We start from the raw sequence: 22,254 nt of genomic DNA on the forward strand, positions 1-22,254 counted from the left end.
TAGTGAGCATTTCTGTCCTGTTCTGCTAGGGGCCCGGGAGAAGCGATCTGTACCTAAAGACCTTATTTGCACATTGCCTCTGGGACAAGAGACTTACATCTTAGCATTATTTTTGGATCCCTGGCTCCTTGCCTCTTGGGAAGAAAAAACATGGGTGCAAAAAAAATGGTCAGAAAAATGGGGACACCAACAACTAGATGCTGCTGACTGTTCCTGGAACGAGGGTGCGGGAACGAGAGTGATAGGCAGAGACAAGGCCACGGACAAACAGATCATCTCTTCCGGATTTTGGAGCACCTTCTGTGCAGAAGGATCCCAAAAAAAGGTTAGAGAGTGCGGACGCCGGGATCACTCACCCACTGCTGGAAGGAAGCCACCTCGGGGGTGAAAGGCAGCGGCCATTCTGACTCTGCGCCAGCAGCACTAGGCAATTGTGTTTTTAGGAAGGGAAGTGAAGAATAACTTATCCAGCTGAAACCAAGAATACCTGCGGCTTTCGGGGGGGGGGGGGCCCTGCCCAGACATGCCATGCGCACAGCGGCAGCGGGCATGCAAAGCGTGCGCAGAAGCCCATGCAAGCCCGCAGCGTATGGGACTCACGTCCCATACCCTGAACACAGAGGCCCAGGCCGGGCAGGCGGCGCATGCGCCCATGCGGACCTCCGTGCGCACGTTCGTGTGCGTGTTTCCAGCACAGGCAGCTGCAGAAGCATCTCATGCAAGCCGGAGAGGCATCTCATGCAAGCCGCAGAAGCAGCCATGTGATTGGCTGCAGAGCTTTATATCAGGCTCCTAAAATGCCAATCTTTGACAAGCACTGCAAACTTAACGCATTTACTTTAAGATACATCTATAAAACCTGAATTCTCCCCACCAGAAGAAGCCATTCGTGTCAGTGGAAATGGCCTCCCCGCTTCGGTTTCTGTCAATACCACAAGCAGGAGAAGCATGTATCCCAGGGATCTGGTTTAGGAGGATTTCAAAGCATCCCCGGCCACTTGCTTCTGACTCCTCCAACAACCCCACTTTGTAGTGTATGGCTAAAAAAATACAAGCCTTTGTTGATCTGGCAGTTGGAGAACCAGACTCAGCAAGACTGTATTGCTCAGGGTGGCCACAGGCAGGCAGACAGCTGAGAGGTGAGGGTTTCTGGGAATGAGGCATCTGTTGAGCAGAGCGCTACATCTGGAGGACTGCATTTCACACGCTTGTCATGGGAAGAACCACTCCTGATCTGTGTCTGGAAGCAGGAGGTGTCTTAGGGTTGTGCACCTCGGTGGGGGTGAGGGGGAGGCGGCAAATGCCAGATTCTGACAATGTATGCAACATTTTCTAGGTGGCTCTCCCCACTCCCAGCACCACACAGCTCTCACAGCCTCCTGGGAAGTGCTTAGGGGCCCGCAAGAAACTGACCACAGGGCAGAAGCTGGCCTGCCAGTCACCTGGGGCCCTCCACTCCCAGGGAAAGCAGAGAAACTGGCTCTGGACTTTAAAAATAAGCCAATAATAACAGCTACCATCTATCAAGTCGTTCTACGAGCTGGTCACTGTGATAATTGGATGCGCCTTGTACACATTGTCATATATGAGATACGCATGTAGCCATCCTTGACTGCAAAATAAATATAACAATACCTATCTCAGAGAATATTCTTGGAAATTAAGGTAATATGAGCTAAGCACGGGGGGCAAACAACAACGTAATAATGCAAATAGTAATACAAAGAGTTCCACTTGAGCACATATACTACAAACCCTCTGCTAAGCATTTTTTCCCCTACTTAATCATCTACTCTTATCTCCCCTTTACAGATGAGGAAACTGAGGCTTAGAGAAGCTGTTAAGTGGTAGAGCTGAAGTTGAACCGAAGTCCCTTGCTGTCCAAGCTTAGCAGGTGCAGACAGCCACAGTATAACACTGCGAGCCCCCAAGAAATGGCAGTAACTACTATTATGCCCTCATTCAGTGCCAGCATCCACCCTGTGCAGAAGGCTGGGGCTGTGTTATACCCGTCAGCCAAGTGAGCGGCTCCCCTGGGGTCTTATGCCAATCTCAGGTGGACAGACAGGAGTTAGCCAGGGCTGTCCATCTCTAACCCAGTCGGCTTCTGCACATTCTGGGGGTGGGGCACCAAAGGGACATTGTTCTCAGGGCAAAGTGAGCAGGTGGTCTTTAGTAGGGGGTGAAAATGCAGTTGGAAATGTCACTGCCAAGTTTCAGCATTTGGCCCTGGGTGGCTGGTGCTGCTTAGGCACAGCCCAGATGTGACTACCTGCTACGGCCGGGGTAAGGAGTGGTCTGGACAGCTCCGGGCAGTCAGCCACGAGGAGCTGCTCAGAGCAGGTGGGGGCAAGGTGCACCTCACTGTGGTTATTCATGCAGTCTGGGGGAGGGTAGAGAGGAAGAGGTCCCTGACACGAAACCTGAGCAAAGCTGCCAAAGGGCAGGTTGGGGGTTCCGGTGACCACCACCCCACCTGCACTCCTTCCTGGTGATCCTTCACATAACATCCTACAGATCTAGAAACAATTTAGGAAAAGCTATCATTGAGAGCTAGCAAATGACGGGCTCTGGAGCTGTGTCATTACCAAGGAGACCGCCATCAAGTATAGGATCGCAGCATTGCGATCACTCACAAATGCTAATGCTTGACTCCTTTACATATTTAGAAAAATGGATGCCCTAGAACCTTCCAGTATCATCCAGGACAGAAAATCCATCAGAATTTCCTCTCTACTTTTGCTGCAGATTACAAGGTTGGATTGAGTTTTGTATTGGCTGTTCTATCTCTGTGTTCCAACTTAATCTGTTACGATGTGAAGTCCAGGCCCTCTATCCTTGCTTGATGGCCTGTCTTTTCCCATTCGGCATGGGGGTTCAGATGCACCCTGCTCTTGGGGCAAATGAGAAAGGCCAGCGGTGTGGCATGGGATGGTTCTCCAACCCTGTGAAAAAGTGTGGGTGCCTTCCAGATCCCCATACCTTTCCCTCCCCACCTCTTATATCCAGGCCCCAATGGCCTGACAGAGTTTTAAAGGACTGTCTGAGGGAACATAGTACCAATCAACTCTAACTGGGTTTTCTTTAGCTTTAAAAAATGTCTTATTAAAACTTTGCTGACTTTACGGGGATCGCCATGTTTAATGAGAGGCCTCAAAGAATCTGAAAGCAAGAGATGAGGAAAGGAAAAAAGCCATAAGCTGTAATCACCATAATTATACAATCCCATGATGAGTTGAAAGCAGCCCTGGTAAAGCCTGAGAGAAGAGGGAGTGTCATTTGCAATCGTGCTGGTCTTCAGGACAGCTGGAAAGAATGTGACACGAGAGCCCTTCCTTCCCCTGAGTTGGGCTGAAGATAAGTCCTCAAGGCAGAGCCCAGGAGGAGGGGGCACCAGAAGGGCAGTTTCTCCCCGGTCTAAGGCCTCTGGAGCGCGTTCTGCTCCCGGCCACTTGGAGACGGTGCTGGAGCAGCCTGCGCCCCTGAAATCGGCAACTGGCATTGGGCGAAAGGCAACTGGCTTTCTCATCTTTGCTGCTTTCAAAAAAACGTCCTTTCTGGATGGGAAGGAGGACAGGCCAAGCTTTCTCCAACTCAGAGCCAGGGTCCCCCACGCACAAGCCCACCCCAGCTGTGCTCAGCCCGACTGCATGACCGCCGCTCAGCTGCCCTGTGCCAGCAGGCATCTGTGTCCTCTGCTCGCTGACCTCCTTTCAGGCCTTCAGGGGAGAGAGCCCTCTTGCCAGAGCTCAGCTGCAGCAGCAGCGATTGGCTTAAAACAAAACCAACACACACAAAAAAACACCCAACAAAACAAAAGGCAAGGATGACATGTGAAGGGCAGTAATTCCGCTCCTTGACAGTTTCCCTTGCTTGGCTTGTGTCATCATCTGGCTTTTTCTCCCTCAAGGCAGAGGCTGATCTGACTCTTGGATCCCTCTCCTCCAATCTCAGCAAACTCCCTCCATATGATCTATTCTCCTTTTCTAAGACTTATTTATAAACCATAGACTAAAATGCAGTAGGATCCATTTAACAAATATTTAATGCATCAGAGGATTCCAGCTAAAAGAGAGGATAGAGGGGTGCCTGCGTGGCTCAGGTGGTTGAGCAGCCGACTCTTCATTTCGGCTCAGGTCATGATCTCAGGTTCGTGAGATCGAGCCCCGCATTGGGCTCCATGCTGGGCACGGAGGCTGCTTAAGAGTCTCTCTCTCCAGGGGCGCCTGGGTGGCTCAGTCAGTTAAGCGGCTGCCTTCGGCTCAGGTCATGATCCCAGGGTCCTGGGATCAAGCCCCGCATCAGGCTCCCTGCTCAGCGGGAAGCCTGCTTCTCCCTCTCCCTCTGTCTGCCGCTCTGCCTACTTGTGCTCTCTCTCTATCTCTGTTAAATAAATAAATAAAAATCTTTAAAAAAAAAAAGAAAGATTCTCTCTCTTCCTCTCTTTCTTCTCCTCCCCCATTTCTCCCTCTCTCTCTAAAAGAAAAGAAAAAAAAAAAAGAGAGAGAATCCAATGCAGAAGGCTGCTCTATGATACCCTTGGCCATTCAGCTTCTGCACGTTTCCAGGGAGCTTGGTGATCCTCAAGGTGACATACCCCACTGTTGGAAAATTGCTACTGTTATTCTCCAGCAGGGTGGCCTTCCCTCTATCTTCTACCTAGTTCTTCTAGCTTTGTCTGAAACCACCCAGAAAGGTCCACTTACTGTGGAAGACAAGCACAAATTTATCTCATGATGGTTATCTGGTCTCCTGAGGGGCTAGACATCTCTACCCCACCCGACATGGCTTCCTCAGTTACTTTCTTCGAATTTTCCCTAGATGGTTCAAGTTCCTGACCAATTGTGGGGGCTTAGAAGCAAGACTCAACACAGTCTAGAGCAACACGAAAGCAGTGAGACATTTTTCTCTTTTGGCCGTTCCACTTTGGGTATTATAGCCTAAAGTAGCTTTTCTCTTTTTTAAGGCAATTGCATCTTGCTTTTGCTTATATGAAGCTTGTAGCCAACTACAACCCCAGAATTTTTTTTTTTTACTTGAATTACAGCAAAGGCTATGAATGCCATCCTATAGTTATGAGGCTGAATTTTTTTTAACATAAAACTTATCTTGTTAAATTTTATGTAGTCGTTTCTGACCCACCATCCCCACCTGAAGGAGATACTCTTCAAATAGAATTCCACTGTCTACCAAATGAACACCTTGCAGGTGCTGATCTGTGAATATGACTGACGTGTTCTCTCTTCATCTGAGTCCTCAAAAAGGATGTCGATAGGACCAGGCCACGTGGCCTACCACCAGAAACTGCCTTTCCGGTTGACACAGATCTATAAATTCACCCTCTTACCAGTCACTAAGGTGCCATGAATACACCGGCTTTACCCACTTCTGGGAAGTGGGGGGGGGACGGGCAGGAATTGCTATTGGTTTCAACCTTACTGCACTAACAGCAGCTCATGAATAAATATTCTCTGGAGCAGGGGGATGTAGTGACGATAGTCATCCTTCTACCATCAGCCAGGCTGACAAGGGGGCTATGGGAAGTTCCTGCCAAATACTATGCCAATAAGAACCATTCCTGCTGGGGCCATGGTGCTCAGGTCAAAAGGATTCGGCCGTGACTGGGGACAGTGGAACCGCCAGGAGGGCCGTTGCTGGGGACGGTCCACGCTCCCAACCCTGTCTTGCCTTCCTATCTGTTGGGGAGCCACCGAAGGGTCCTTCTCCCGTGGGCCTTCAGGTCACGTCGTCAAGCTGACAGCCCCCCTTCCCCCCGCCCCTGCTCTGAGCCTTCCTCAGCGCCCCCGGCAGTGTTTCAGTTAACCTTCTGCTACATGGCAACATTTCACAGATTGTGCCTATGTAAGATTTTACATCCTGCCCTCCTTGCAGAATGCTGAGATTCCCAAACTTGACTCAAATCAAAGATACTCACTTGCTGCTGGACAACAGGGGAGACCCCCGAGTCATTTTCCCCGGGAGCTCATTTGGGGGGAACTCCATGGTGGTTTTACTTCTTAGCCTTCAAGGTCCTTAGACCTTGAGCTCTCTGACTTCTAACTTTTCAGTCTGGACACAGGCCGACTTGGATCTCTTCTTCTTGACCTTGACATTGGCAGCTTTGTCCCCTTCCTAGGTTCCTGCTATTCCAAAGCCTGGCTAACACCTGGGGGTTTCTCTCTCCGGCCCCTCTGTCCCCCTGGCAGGACAGAGGTGGATTCCATCCTTTGCAGAAGTGGGTGTTCTGTCCTGCTGAGTGGTCTGCACTTCCCACTATGCATCCCACTGAGGGCCCTGCGGTCACCTTCACCCTCTGCCTTCTCACTGGACAGATGTCCCCCCCACGGCTGTTCCCATGTGGCTGCCTGGGGACAGGTGCCAAAAGTCTGACCAAATAAGTGACAAGGAACAGGCTGAAATCCCACAACCCCATCAGCCGCTGTTAAAATGAGAGCTCCTTCTAGAAGGACATCTTTCCTGAGTGGGGGGTGAGAGGAAGCCTCTGTTATGGCAAAGGGCTGCAGGTCACTTCCCGAAATAGATTCCCGCCTGGCACATACAGACACAGTTTGCCCCCAGCCTGCCTTGCGGGAGACTGGCAGGGTATGCAATGTGGATCTGAATCAGTGGCTGTAAACACACAGCTGTGCCTTTCTGCCTCAGAGGAGTTAGATTTTCACTTGACTGCTCGTCACACTGGGGTCTGGGGAAGGCGAGAGAGGGCCTGGGTAGTGGGGAGGGAGGCTGGCGAGAGGAAGCAGGAGCGGCTTTGCAGAGCCTGGCTCCGTGTGCCCCACGTGCTCCTGTGTGGGGAGGCTGAGTCACTGCTGGGTTTTCTCCCCGGGGGGGGGCACTCCGTGGGGAGGGGATTTTGGCTGCTTTGGGTTGACAGGTTGAATCATCAGCTGCAACAGCTGGGGGTTCCTCCTTCTGAAAGGAGTGGTAGGATGTAGGGATGAGTTTCTCCAAACTGACAATGTCTGACCCTTTTTGGTACACAAAAATCTCACTCCTCCCCAGAGTTTCGGAAGACCCAAGCCCATCCCCTGCCATTGGGAATCCCTTGATCACTTTTCCTTTTCTGCATCCTGGCAGCCAAGCTGATTTGGTTGTCTTACATGCTGTGTGTGTATAAAAAATAGACTTTTACATTTGCATTTTCCAGCTATGACTCTACTATTAAATATGCTTTGTGAAGCTTTACTTGTAGCCAAGATGGAGAGAGAGGGACAGAGGAGGCTTCGCTGACCACTACCTATAACCAGGATAGCACAGACTTTGGTAACCTCCTTTTGCCCACCTCTAAGAGAGGACAGTGGCAATCTGGCCCAAAGTTCTCCAGGGAACCAGAAAGTGTGGTTCAGGTGAGCAGCAGAGTGATGCTGAGGTCCCCAGATGCTCATCTTGCATTCTTTTCCAAGCCCCACGAGGCACGGGTGATGCCATGGCACCCACCCTGGACACCACCCTTCTGCCCAGCAGACCTCATCCTTACCTCCCACCATACACCCAGCTGGGCATCCATCCGGAAGGGCAAGGACTGCAGAACTGGCAGGAGTGACCAGCGTGTGTTGCTTACCCCGTTTCTGGTGACACCCCCCGCCCCCGCCCAGCGGTCACAGTGTGTGAGTGAGCCCTGGGGATCTGAGCGGGCCTATGGCTTAGGGAGCCTGTGGTACTCTTAGTTCTGCTAGGGCTTTATCCTCACAGCCTTGCCCAGGGCTTTTAAATACAGATCCAACTCAATGTTAGCCATGGTTTCTGTCCCCGTCTGCAAGGCTGGCAGCCACTTTCCAATCAGGAAGGCAGCTCTTCGCTCAGTCTGAGGGATGATTAGCACAATTCAGGAATCTTAGCCTAGAAAGCAGCACAGACCTATGGACACTCCCAGCTGGAAAAGTCTGTAGAGATTATTTAGTCCATGCCATTGTATTTAGGAGGAAACCAGGGCTCAGAGAAGGCTAACGATTTGCCTGAGGTTGCACAGCTAGCAAACTGTGTCTAGAAGCAGGGGCCACTCCGCCTGCTGACAAGTTCCACAGGGTCCCAGAAGTCCTCACTGCTCAAGAGAGGCAGGATTCTATGCTTTCCTTCCCAAAATCTACCATGGAAGTCCATCTCCATCTCTGGGCAGGCCACGGTTTCACTATTGCTGGGCCTCAGGGCTCTGAAGTAGGAGAGCCTAGAACGACAGTCCGACTCAGCGGTTCCAGAGGGGCTCCAGGTTTTGCAATCAAAACCAACCCTATGTAAAGATTTGTAGCCAAGAGTCCTCTGCTGGAAGCCCAAAAGGATTTTTTTTTTTTTTTTGACTGAGGTCAAAGCCCTTTGGGGGCTCTGCTGAGTCTAGGTATTTGAGAACACATTCCCTGGGGGTGGGTGGCTGTCTTCCATGACACGCTGAGGGGGAGGGGGACCAGCCTCCTGGGGGAAGGAGCCGCTCCTGCTGAGCCGCCCGATACCCCCTCTGCCCGGAGCCTCAGCCTTCTGCTTCCTGTGCAGCATCTGGGTCTGGAGCTGGGGTTTCTTCCTGCAGCACTGCCTGGAAAGGCGGCAAGGTGAGCTGCTGACTTTTCCTCCCTCAGCTTTCCTTATGGCCAGGGAGGGAGGAGAGGGAGAGGTCGGGAAGAGAGGGAAAGGGAGGGAGGGGCGAAGGCGGGTGGGCGACAGCTGGCTCCCAGAACTTCCTGGTCCCTGCCTGACTTTCCTGTCGCATTCCTTGCCGCCTGTTGTGGAGATGCCACTGGGAACAGGCCAGGCACCCTGAGCTTCCGGCCCTGTGGTTTCAGTTCCAAGGAGAACCTTGACGAAGCTCCACTGCCGAGTTCTCTTAGGTGGGTGAATACCTGGTCCTCATCTCTGCTCCCCTCTGGGGCTTCCGGTGCCTGCTCAGGCACCAGCAAGCCCATTTCCCATCTTTGGAGCCTGAGGCCCCGGCTGATGAAGCTCTCAAGGGGGCAGCTGGGGCTTCAGCCGAACCCCCAGGCCCAGGTGGAAGCCTCCAGGGAGGCTGCTGCCTGTTGCTGACCCCCTTCGAGTGCATCACTCCCTGGGGCTGCTTCCACAGAACTGTACATGAGAAGCAGACCTTCTCTGGCTTCTCCTCCCCAGGTAGCTTTGGCCAGCACCCAGAAAGCGACAACCAAATGGCCACTGCTGAGCCTTGGCGGAAGGAGCTTTGCTTCCTCTCGCCCTCCTCCTAGGCATCCTGGGGCCTCTGTGTCAGAGTCAGCCCGCGGCAGGGCCCTCCCCACTCTCGGGAGGCCCCGAGGGAATGAGCATGCCTAAGAGAGAGCAAGGAGGCAGCAAGCCTTTCTGCTCTGGCCACCCTCACATCCGCCTTGTCATCTGTCCGCAGCAGAACCAGGAGGATGGCAGAGAACGGGCAGGCTGCTGGGCGCTGAGCGGTAGGGAGTGGTCTTGAGTTGGAGAAGTCCCCTGCTCCACCAGGCGGTCACACCGGGACCCCGCAGAAGGAATCAGAGGAGGAGGGGGACGGAGATGCAAACGTGAGCCACAGTGATGCACCTCATGTTTTCCCCTGGGGCTTTCGTGTTTTACAGCCGTAGTGAAAGGAAGCCTCCCAGCGCACAGGACTCAGGGGAGATAGGCTGGGTTCATATAACCTGAAACCATGTGTAGGCCCCCCTGCCCTTGTGAGGCTGCTGTAGGTTAGAGTTCTTGGACTGGGCCTCCTCGGACCAGGCCCCCACCATGTGCAGTGGTGTGGGTCATTCACTGCCCAAGGGCAGCTGAAGGTCAAGTAGGGGCTGAAATCTAGCCCGCACCGTGCTGGCCATCTGTGGGGCTTGGGGCCCATCGGAGGAGTCCTGTCTTCTGTTTTGAATGAAGGTACAACATGGACTAGTTGCACTATGCCATAGACTTTCAGTCTTAGACCTGAGCCTTCCTGTCATATCAGCAGGACTTTGTGCGGGCCCTGTGGCTCCAGCGGCCCCAACTACATGATGTTCAGCACAGCATATCCCCTGATAATTGCACTGTATATACTCAAGTTCTGGGTGACTCAGAATCAAGTTTCCATTGGAAGGAGAAGCTCACGCAGCATTGCCTCTACTGGGGATTGCAAGGTTCCTTCTGCACCCAAACTAGCATGGCCCCAGCAGCTTCTATGAACCACATGAAACTACTCCTTAGCATCTCCTGTAGAAGGGGCCACCTCTGGCCTTTAACAAATAATCCCTCCATGTCATAATACGTCTTAAGACTTGGAAAGAACAATTTGCTTTCTCCAAAGGTTTCTCTTTTACCAAGAAAAGAAAGGACATTGGCATGGGAGAACAGCCGACTGAGCTATCCAACCACCTGGATCCAGGCCTCTTGCCACCAATTAGTCCTAAATGGCAGCTGGTCCACATCCTTGGTCCATGAACTGTGTAGCTTTACTCCTTAGTTTTTCCATTATTAGTCCCATGACATGGATGGTCTTTTTACACATCTTTCCCAGCAACATGGGAAAGTGACTATTCAACTAGTCTTTCATTGAGTTTTATAGTTTGCAGGAGGTAAGAGATGACATATTCATATAGATTCCCTTTAGAGAGATCTAGCACTTTGATAGAAAATGGCTACCAGATTGAAAAGCATCTTGGTTGGTTGGTTAATTCCATTTGATTAGAACACTGGGATGTTTTAGACCAAGTTCTTGGGTTCCAGCCTCAAGTACTCTGAGAGTTGCCACTACTCTACAGTCATAGACCATTTCCTCAGACACAGCCACATCTTGTAGGTAGGTGGTGTTGCCCCAGAGCACATGTAACATGGCTGCATCAGTGCAAATCCATTTCCACCACTGGAACCCAAAAGATCGGAATGCACAGCCCATTAGTCTTCACAAAAGAACAGCAGGGAATTTATAAACTTTTTTTGAAGTTTGGACCTTTTATCATATAGATGCTAAAAATCTCAGGAGCTTGGAAGATTTTTCTCCTTCAGCTAGCCCTGAAAACATCTCTGTAATTTGTCCCACATGCACACTTGAGACACTTGGAAGGTGTCTGGTATTTTCTTGTTCTAAATTCTTTGTTAACAGACTTTGCAGAACCACTGACCCAACACTACTTCTGGGATGAAAAGACATCATTAAAAGCTCTTCACAGAGCTTCACTGAGATCATTCTTGCCTTTCCCAATACCCACTTCTTGTGAAAAGCAGCCTGGAGATGTTTGAACATCTTGTCCGGGTACCAGCCTTCCTCTCTCACACCCTCAGCCTACAAGGTCTACCTGAAGGGCCTCCACAGGGCTATGGGAGTTCTCCTCTCCTGCAGTTTGCACCCAGTGGTCCACCTGGCCTCCCAGTACACTCTGGGTTTGTCAACAAAGTCCTTAAACATCCTCTACCCACAGTGTGCACCTCAAAAGCAATAGGGAAGGGTGGGTTCCCACCATTCTCCATAGGGCCTCAGGGGTGGAGAAACTCCTGTAGGCCTTGCCTGAGAGCCTATGGCACCTTCTTGGTGTGTGAAGCCACATAGCCATGGCAAACCAGCCACAAAGACACACCAGGGACCGGCAGGTCTTCCATTCAGCAAGTTCTGATTTCTCATGAGGAAAGGCCAGAGAGAGAGAGAGAGGACCAAAGAAGAGAAGGCACGAGCACTCATATTTTAATCGTCCCCTACCACAGCTATTGTAATGTTTACATCTAGCAGATTCAAAATCATGTTTAAATTCCGTTAAAATGCATCTAGCTATGACAGGTTGCTTTCAACCCAGAATTCTTAGAATTTATGTGAAAAAGATGAAGTAAAGATATAGATCACCCGAGGGTAGTCAGGTTTACAAGGACCTTCAACAGAGGGGGAAGAAAAGGGCAAGTCAGCATCAGCGGATTTCTGTCTTTTGGCAAGAGGAGTGGGGCCAGTTCCATGCATGGGAGTCCTGTTCCCTGGCTGCCATTTTGCTACTCACTGGTTTGATGTTAACAGTGCAGGCTGGGCCCCATGAACTCAGCAGCTTGTTTTTGATGAGCGAGTGAATGAACGAGACCAAGGCCTTCCTGTACACTAAGCCCTGTGCTCGGATCTTGGGGAGAATGGTGGGAAGAGGAGAGGTGGGTCTGCGCTGTTCTCCAGACCACAGGACAGAACCTCCACCAGGCACCACGGGGAAGGCCCTACTCATTCAGTGCTCTTACCACGGGGTCTCCTATCTGCCACTGTGTTGCTCTCTACCCCCCTCGAAGCTGGATGTGCATGAGAAACAGGCCACTCCCATACAAGAAGAGTGAACCCGTAGCCCACCTTTACGCCAGCCGTCACAGTCAAGGCCCCGGGAGCTTGATAAGGCCTTGCCCTGGGGAGCACAGGAACAGTGCTGGGACTTGCTTCCTCCTCCACCCTACGGCTACTGCCTTTCTCTCCCTGTCCCGCTATGCGGATGAGGCTGACGGGGACTGTAAGGGATGTCGGATCTCATGCAGAGGACACCAACACACACGCCAGCTAGACGGCATCGCCAGGACCCATGCAGCACGGCCACCTTCTGCACCCGCAAAAGCCACTACAGAGAAGCATCAGCTCCCGACCTGCACCTGCGTGATTGCTAGAGCTCACAGAGGGAAATTTGGAATTTTCTCTCTCTCTCTCTCTCTCTCTCTTTTTTTTTTTTTTTTAGATGAGCTATGGTTCTGAGCCAATTTATTTCATGGTACAGTTCGATGGCCTTCTCCCTGGGCTGCCGCGGAAGATGCACACGCTGTGCAGCCCCAAGGGCAGCAGGGTCCTTCCTCCTCAAAGCCCCAAGCAGAAGATCAAATGCGAGGCCCGAGGCTGGGCAGCTGTGTGTGCACCTTCTGCAGAGGGAGCTGCTTGGGGTTTGCAAACCCATCCCTAGAAGAGAAGCCGCAGACGCTCGCAAAAGAAAAAGGGTGTATTGAGTGGGGAAAGCACTGGACTCCCTCCCACCCCGAAGGAAACGACAACCAACAACAAAAAAATTGAAGAAACAAAGAAAAACCAGAAGAAACGTTGAGGGAAGAAAACCAGCTGAACTTACCACACTGCGAGTGAACTTTTCTAAGGAAGTTCTACGACCTTGCTCACTTTCTGGCTTTAGGGGGGGAAAAAAAAGTAGGGAGAAAAATACAGAAAAAAAAAACTCTTCAGCTTACATGTGGTTTCCAAACAGCAGCAGCGGCAGCTAACGAACAAAAACAACAGCAAAACAGGGCGAAAAAACGGGAAAAGAGAAGCAGCCAGCGCTGTAGGTGAGAGTCAGCGGGAGAGACAGCGAACGGAAGCCCGCCAGAGATGGTGCTGCCTCTGTGGCGCAGTTAGGAGAGAGGCGTGTTTGCTTCTAAGGGGCCATCGGTGGTGCTGTAGGGCTCGGAGTCGGAGCCTCTGTGCCTTTGCTTGAGCCACCGTCCGCCCTTGGGAGCTGTCTGCTCCCTGCTTCCCACTGGCTGTGCTCGTGGGCTGGAGCCCCTGGTTTGTGTTCCCGAGGCTGCAGGCAGACACCTGGGGGCCCCAAGTGGGGACCCAGAACAGACTCCTGAAGGCTGGGTGTAGGCAGGGGATCCTGAGGGGACATCAGCAAGTGGCCGTGGGCAAGGTGAGGTCATCAACGCCTCCGGGAGTCGGGCTTAGGACTCTGAGATTTTTCCCCACCCAGACGCAGCCAGAAAGTTTGCTCACTGCAGTGACTTCCTACTGGGCCCCTGTTGACTTTCATTCTGTGTCCTTAGAGCAAGGAGGGTCTACCCACGTCCTCTCTGTTGACATAGGGTCTTGGGCCTCAGAAGGAGTGTTTCGGACAGAAAGCGCTCTCTCGGTATGTAGGCAGGTGACCCCTTCTGAGGTTTACGCAGGGCCGGCTACAGGAGGCTCAGGGACCCCCGTGGAGAACTCTTAGTTAAGGAGCTCCTGCCAGGGGCAAGAGGCAAAGCCCTTGAATCCTCTCTCCAGGCCTAGTCACTCACTACCACACACTACCATAGGAGGAGAGGAGGGTGTGGTGTGCACCTGACGCTTTCCCTAAGTTTCCTGCTTTGCGAAGAGGTTTGGTAGAGAATTACAACCCAAATACTGGCTAGTTGATCCTAGAGCCCTGTTCCAGGGTCCTGAGTCTGAGACTGGGAAATTTGGAGAGTAGAGTCACTCACATGGAAACACACACACACACACACACACACACACACACACACACCCAGCAAAAATGGAAACCAGAGAGCTGAAGAAGCAGCCAGGTGCCTGTGGGTCTGCAGGGTGCCAAAAGCAGAGGGGTGGGCAAAGGGCAGCCATCTGTCTGTGCGGTCAAGGTCAGAGGGCTTCTTTGTTGGTGGTCACACCCCTATCCCTTCCCCTGGCTGCGGGGAGACAGGACATCGCAGAAGGAAAACACAACACACACACACACACACACACACACACACACACACACACACACACACGACACTCCACGGCAGAGCCAGGCTGGTCTTTCCCCTCACACAAGGAGCCGAAGGTTACCGTACCAAGTCTCGGCTCTGGGGACGGCGGGACTCAGCTTCCATCCTGTGCGCGGCCCAGGCGGCACACACTCGGCTGGGGTCAGGCTGGTCCTGGGCCCTGCAGCTAGCACGGTGTGCCTGTCATTCTTGTCCTCTGGCTACTGGGTTGCTGCTCACAGAGGGTTGCCATCGGCCTGACTCATTCGGGTTCCTGCCTTGCATGTCCTGGAGGAGCCCTAGAAACCCAGCTCACCAGCCCCTTGAGAACCTGGTCTGCCACAGCAGCTAACCTTATCTTTGACAATGTTAGGACAGAGGATGAACTAGGGATGAAGGTTCAGGAGGCTGTGGTTCCAGACTCCATCATGAGATGGAAAAGCAGAAAAGTGGGGTGGGATCTAGGTCCCCTCTCGTAGCTAGAGCGTGGGACCCTCACATACCTTTATGACCTGGACATTGATATCACACAGCAAGCCAATCTCTGACATCAGGGTACTTCTAGGCCTACCTGAAAAATACCGAGTTACAACTCCAATCCACACCTGGAGACTCTCAGGGAGAAATGGAAGAAAAAGTAGGTATTGTCACTGTTTTTTGGAAACAATTAACCCCTGGATATTGCAAGGGTGTTGGCATGTGCAAGAGCTTTTCTGCCAAAGAACATCCCTTCATCTGGGGGCTGGGAGGCTGATTCTAATCAGTTTCACATGTAACATTTCACAGGCAAGCCATGGGTCCCTTCCTCACATGAGGGATCTCCTTTGAGAAGTTCTCCCCTTATGGGAGGACCTGTGGGCGCAGGTGTATCAGTTCCACTCCCTGAGCTGGAGGGTGTTTCCCCTTTGTGTTCAGACCCATAAGAGGACTGAATGGCCTCCGGACTCTTCTGTGTATGTAGATGGCTCCAGATGAGCCAGACTGCTAGAACTTTAGAATTTTTCCAAACTGTGATCAGTTCAGGGTCTTGAGCCACGAGAAATAGGAACATTCATTTTGACCTTCTCCCATGAGATCTGGGTTGGAGATACCAGAAGTGTCCATAGCTTTTCTTGAAAAAATGGGCATCTGATGCTCCCCTCCATCAGAGCCCCAATACCTACACCCTCCTGCAAGGGAGCTGGCAAGAGGCCAGGCTTCACATTTTCCATCAAGTAGTGACACTTGATGGAAGGAGTGCAGGCAACCAATAAAGCTGGGTTTCTGACAGTCTGGGCGTTCCAGAAGTCCCTTTTCCTTCCTCAGACTCTCGGGGATATTCTCAGGGCTACCTAAGGGCAGGAGAACAGGATATAAATGCTTTTCTAGACTCTGGAGTTAAGAGGGTACCAACTGGATGCGCAGACAGGGTCCTGGCACACGAGGGAGACAGACAGACAGTACACAAAGAGGGCTGTGTGGCCGGGAGAGGCAGCCGACAGAGGGCGTGTGGGTGGACAACCGCAAGCTTCGGGACTGGGCTCGGCAGGCTGCGAGGGGGGCCGAAGGGATGCCCGTAGTCCTAAGCGGCGTGGCATGGACGTTGTGGATTTGGGTGCAAGGAGAGCCACACTTAACCACACGGGGGCCTTGGAGCCGAGCTGCAGAGCGCAGAAGGTTTGCAGGCATACAGGAATCCCGGACCATCTCTCCTGCCTCCCCTTTCCCAGACCCCAGGCCCCTCCTGGCTCTTCCTTCCCTCCTCCCAGAAATCCAGCTGAGTTCTTCCTGCTTCAGCTGCCCCTCGTCACCTACATGCCGAGGGTCCCTGGGGCCCCCCAATCCAGAGGCCAAGGGCTGCAGGGAATCATGGCTTGACTCTGAGGGGAAGAGGCATACGAAGCTAGAGTGCAGTTATTTCATGGCCGAAAGATAAGGCAAACACTGTGGGGCATCAAGGAGGGGACGATTCCACCAGTGACTTCTGGGGCTGGATTGGGGATGGGGGGAGGGCTTGAAACCTGTAAGGTTTTCTACCCAGTGAGGGGGTTGCCCTGATCCTTGCCTCATTCTCATCGCTGAGCTGGTGAGACTTTATCTAAAGTCTGTGGTGAAGGGGGCAGGACTTTGCAGTGAGGGGCTCTTTCTGGTTTCCTAAGGGATTCGAGGGCGTCACCGCCAGTCCTGAACTCTTGGGCTGAGCCACTGTGGCCTTAGTATTTGGTCACACTCCCTGCTGTGGGCAGAATGCGCAGGCCAAGGTAATGGGACTTGGAGACAGGATGCCACACCCTGGACCTTGGGGGTGCACTGGGATGGTGACGATTCTACTTGTGTGTCTTCCCTTGGAGGGGGAGCAGATAGAAAAGGGAAAGAAGAAAAGAGAAAATAAATAAAACCCAAGGGATGATACTGTCATCTGACGCCAGCAGCAAGCAGCAGGTAAGGGTCAACAGTGCTAAGAAAGGCAGGCCTGCCCTTCCCAAAGATCTACCTTCTTCTTGGCCAGCAGGAGGTCCTGGTAAGCGTTTGACCGGAGGAAGCGGGCATAGCTGTCACTCTTCATCAACTTGTAGATGTGTTCCTGGGAAGGACGGAGGCGGGAAGACACAAGAGAGAACAGTCAGCCACTGCTAAGGACGAGGAGTCACAACCCAACTGGCCACTGTTTTAGGAAAGAGACAAACTGGGGTATGCTTGCATGGATCTAGAAACACTTGTGATATGTTTGCTTTGTTTTCTTTTCCCACCCAGAAACACCAAACAAAATATATTTTCTCCCTTAGAATAAAATCTCCTCGAGGATCATGTCCCAAAGGCTTTGTAATTGGGCCTTGGCGCCATGTCGAGATGCAATATTGTTTAATGATTAAAACCACAGGCACAGCAGTGAGAAGAAACAAAGTACTGGTACACCCAACCACTTGGGTGGATCTCGAGGGAATTATGATGAGTGAAAGAGCCAATCCCCAGAAGGTTACATAGTGGATGATTCCATTGGTATAACATTCTTAAAATGACAAAGTATAGAACTAGACAACAGATGAGTGGTTGCCAGGGGCTAAGGATGGGAGGGGGTAGGGAAGGGTGTGGTTATCAAAGACAATATGAAGGATGCTTGGGGTGATGGTGCTGTACAGAATTAAACACATACACACAAACACACGCAGCAGTACAAGTAAAACTGAGAAATCTGATACACTTGGTGGTTGTAGCAATGTCAACATCAGGGTTGTGATATCATACTATGGTTCTGCAGATGTTACCATTATGGGAAACTGGGTAACTGGTACATTTCTGTATGTCTTACAGCTGCATGTGAATTAAAAAGCTTAATTAGAAAAAAAAAAAAAAAGAACTCCACAGGCCACGGTGCAATTAGGTCAGTTGTGCATGTTAGAGCCACCCTCCTATCCTGGGAGGGTGCCGTTGGCAACCATTTACAGGGCATGTGAGCAAATACGCCTGCCCTAAGGCTTACATCCAGGAGGGGCAGATGCTGTGGCGTGCTGCCCTCTCTTCTTCGCCCGGGCTTCTAGGGGCATTTGCATTCTGGCCTTGGTGATGGATTTCACCCTTGACTTCCAGCTGATTCCTATAGTCTGTGGGCCCTTCCTCACAGATCTGTCCTCACCAAGGGCAGGGTAAGTCTGGTACCTTAAAAGAGGGCGTTTGTTGAAAAACATTATTTATCAGTCGTGAGGGGATAAATGTGGCTCCGTGGTCCCGAAGAGCCTGGCTGTCCCAAGAGAGGACCTGTTAAGAGGAATGGTGGGCTTCCACTAGGGAGGATGGGATTGCTGGCAGAGGCTGGCCTGGTAGAGGAAGCATCTTCTCTTATACACAAGCATTGTTCATTCCATGAAGCTGGACAAGGGCCTCAGGGCTCGGGGGAATTAAGAGCTGGTCAGTGAGGAGAGAGTGCTCAGTTGAGAGGTGAGACTGGTCATTAAGGACCTCCTCCTTGGGTACTTGCCTCCCAGGGGAGGATGGAGGAAGGGCAGCCTCCCCTCAGCTGGGGGGCACATTTTATAGATGCCTGGCCAGGATGCTGTTGCAACCCAGAGGAACCTGGGGCAATGGAGAGGGCTTGCTGGGAGCCTCTCCCTTCCCACCTCAAAAGAAAGTGAGAGCAGAAAGCAAGCAAGTCCTTGGTCATGAGTGGATCCTTCTCCAACTCATCTTCAGCTTGGGCACCAGCATGATTCTTCCTGTGATGCCCCCATATTTACAAAAGCAGGGTGCAAGCTGGCTAACGGGATGGCCCACTGCAAGGAGCCAAGCAAAATTCAACAGTGGCTTGGATCTGAACCGACTTTGATAATCCAGATGTGGTGCATTTTATAAACTTAGTGAGAACATGCTTCACCTAGTGTTTTCCTGCAAATTTCAGACAAAAATCCAGCCCACTTTAGGGTAAGTTCCTTGAGGGTAGGAACAATATGTCTTTATCTCTTGTATGGGTACAGTGTCCAGCACAGGGTTCAATGTTAGTGACACTGTTTCCAGGTTCACTGACGTGCTTGTGTGAGTAACATCTGGCGAGTTTGCAGGTGCCATACTTGTGCTTTCTGCTCACGTCAGTTCCTGCCCTCTGCGTGGAAGGGCAGTGGGGCTGGCACTCAGCTCGAAGGAATCCCACATGGGAGCATCTCGGGTCATCTCTAATGGTCTCAGAGCCTAGGCTGAGGCGCTGCATTGGTCTTTGTTTTCATGTGTGGTCTCTTTCAATTGTTCTACCATTTAAATCATAGGTACAAATGTTAATGACTCACTGTCTCTTTCTTCTTGTCTCAGGCATCGCTTGTGTCTGGCTGACAGAGGCAGGTGGCTCCTGAGTCATAGGGAGAGACCTATCACCCATGCCTGGATCCTCTCCAAACCCCTCTCCAAGGTAACTGGTCCCTGCTTCTTATCCTGGCTTCTCAGATGAATCTAGATCCCAGGTCTATCTCACAAAATACCCCTCTACTGCCTCAAGAGAAGTAAGGAGATCTCTCCTGGTCCAGCACTTCTGGCCATGGCAACAAATTCCACCCCTGATCTAGCTAATTCCTCCACCCTCACTGTGGGATGGAAAAGGCTGGTCCATTAAAAGAAAGAATTTGTTAATTAAAAAAGAGCAGGATAAAGCAGATGTCTGAACATTTAGTCACAGAGTCAGCAAATGTTTAATGAGCATCTACTAGGTACGAACACTCTGTCAGGCATTGAGGTGACAGCCTGAACAAGACAGACTAAGTCCCTGCCGTCATAAAGCTTAGATGTACGAGGCAAGATGGATGCACAAAAGTGATAGACTACAACTCCCAAAGCAGTCTCAGGTCCCAGCCACTCGTGAATTTTGTGTGGCTCCTTGCAGTGGGCTTACTCCCATCAGCAACTTTTGTAGACCTGGGGGTGTATTTGAGCTAAGGACTCCAAAGACGAAGTGTGAGCACAGGGTGCTGGGAATGGGTGTATATGGGATGACCCACTCTGCCAGAGTAGGGTATGTCCCCCCACCCCCTCTGGGCCTCTCTTTCCCACAGTCTAGAGATCCATGACTCTCCCCTACCCTCCTCTGCTCCACCAAGCCAAGAAATGGGGCCTTTAATAGACCCAGTTATGGAACTCTGTTCCTTCCTCCTTGCCAGCTTTGTCTAAGAAGCACAAAGACAGTAAACAGGGGGTGGGTGAACGGAGTGCTGAGGTTTTTCTGGGAATGAGAATTAAGATGGGACTCAGGGTCTTTGGCCAGTTCCCAAATGCAATGAGTTTATCACTGCCAGGGACAGCAAGTGTACAAAGCTCTTGGCAGTGACCTCTACTGATTTATGGGAGGTTCCGGTTTGTTTCCCCTGCTCTGAAGACAACCAGTCTTAAGGGAAATGTATATCCAGAATCTGCAAAGAGCCACTGGCAAAACCAGGAAGCCCTCACTGACAAAATTCCTCAGGGGCTAGAGAAAAAGAAGTTTTGTCTTCTCTTTTCTTCTTTGCCTTTTCTTGTCTTATCTTCTCTTCCCATCCTTTGCTCCTTCCCTTCCTCTTTCTCCTTTTTCATTCCTTTCCTCCTTCCCTCCCTCCTCCTTATGCCTTCTCCCCCTCAAAAAAAGATAGCTGAGTTAACTATGAACAAGCAGAACTAGCAGGTCCACATCTGCCTTCCTGACACATGGGAGGGTGAGGACGGTTCTCCATAGGCTGAGCAACTGACGCTCCAGGGCCCTAAATCCTACTGGACATCTTAGCCACAGTTCTCAGCATGGGGAGGGAATCACGCCCCTGTAGCGGCTGACTGTTATAGCACAGTGTTGTCGCCCTGATGAGACATTCCACCCGCGTCTCCCTTTTTGGGCCCAGGGTTGGGATGGGGAGCTCCACTTGCCTGGGATATTAAGGCGGAAGCAACAACAACTGGAACCAGGAGGGTGTGAGACACATGTGGGCACTGGAAGGAACAAGAAGTGCAAGCTGTCTCAAAACCACACCTGCTTCAAATCAATGTTTTGCTGTGATAGTCCTCATTTGGAAATCTCCTTTATTTTTAGGCAAAACACAGTGACCCTCACAAGCACTGGGGAAGGTAATCAGACAAATGCCTGGGGCCTTGGGCCCCAAACATGCTGGAGCAGCTGACTTACTTAAGAGCACCCTCATGTCCTCCTCTCTGCTGTGGGTCCCTAAAACTGCTACGATCTCATTTCCCAGCTTTCGAACATCCTCCTGGAGTGGGAAACCACTCAACTGGAGCATTGCACAGCTGCCAAGAGCCCTTCTTGTGATTTTTAAGTGTCCTATTTTTCTTTTTGCAGAGATATGGGCCTCATCTCTGCCCTCCACACCCAGACTTCCTGGAACAACATCCAGACTTTGGGGACTGCTGGGTCCATCACAATCCCTTGGAGGAAGATGAGGCTGTGGTGTAGAACGGGATGTTGCCGGGCAGATAGGTGGAAGCAAGACGGGCCTGGGAGCCAAAGGTCCCAGCCACTCGTGAATGTCCAGCAGGACTTAGGGCTTACTTGCGTGGCTCCTTGCAGTGGGCCTACTCCCATCAGCAACTTCCGAAGACCTGGGGGTGTACAGGACCCGGCCCTGCCTATCACACAATTAAATGAGGAAATAGAAGTGAAAGCACCGTAAAAACTCTATACATGTAAAGTAATAATAATAATTGGCCCTCATGTTGTGACTGTCCTTGCTAGGGATGACATGGGCGTGAGCCCAACGACTGCAGGATCCCTGGGGTGGGAGGAAAGGTGAAGCAGAGCCATTATTTGGTTGCTGTTGTTTGCTCTAAAACATTATTTTTGTTGCTGTTGTTTGCTCTGAATCAGTGCTTAGATTTAAACAACCCCAATTTATAGATGTGGATTCTGAAACTCTAAATAGTTAAGTGACTGGTCCAAGTACAGAGCTAGGATTTGAACCCAGAACTATGTGACTCCAAAGCTCACACTTTTCCCAGGCAACATGTTGCTTTTCATTGTCTTTGAGTTGGAGTGTTGAGGGGAGCCAGTGTTGCGTGACTGGGACAAAAGAGGTCCTCAATGTGTCGTTGGCAGAAACATTAGGGGTCTCCTCTCGTGTCCTGATCTGAATCATCCTGGTAGTAGATGAGCTGCCCTTTGAGAGCCATTTACTACCTCTGCCATCAGTGATGGTGATGGCTGGGTCACTCAGGGCAACGGGCTCAGGTTTCTTACCTCACAGACTGTGTACCACTTGCCTCCCATACCAGAAGGAAGGTCCTGACCTGGCAGAGCTCTGGGGCCTGACTGGGCTCTTGGGAAGCCATAAGCAGCAGGTCTGTATCAAAGCAAGTCACCCAGGAGATCCCTTTCAAGAGACTCTTGAATATTGTAAACCAGAGGTCTTTAGACCCTAGGCATGGTTAGCTGAG

The 22,254-nt window shown here is 51.4% G+C and overlaps 1 protein-coding gene across 12 annotated transcripts in view; it reads right to left on the reverse strand.

Annotated features, from left to right (window-relative positions):
• Positions 1-22,254, reverse strand: part of RGS6 (regulator of G protein signaling 6) — a 582,245-nt gene that overhangs the window by 34,827 nt on the left and 525,164 nt on the right. For 4 of the 12 annotated variants that reach the window (XM_027569202.2, XM_027569199.2, XM_027569204.2 and 1 more), the window contains exon 16: positions 16,862-16,951. In XM_027569202.2, the coding sequence (XP_027425003.1) occupies positions 16,862-16,951 (90 nt within the window). The other 8 variants (XM_027569197.2, XM_027569195.2, XM_027569196.2 and 5 more) reach the window with 6 other exon arrangements.

Source organism: Zalophus californianus, chromosome 6 (assembly GCF_009762305.2).
Source record: "Zalophus californianus isolate mZalCal1 chromosome 6, mZalCal1.pri.v2, whole genome shotgun sequence".
Lineage (NCBI taxonomy): Eukaryota > Metazoa > Chordata > Mammalia > Carnivora > Otariidae > Zalophus > Zalophus californianus.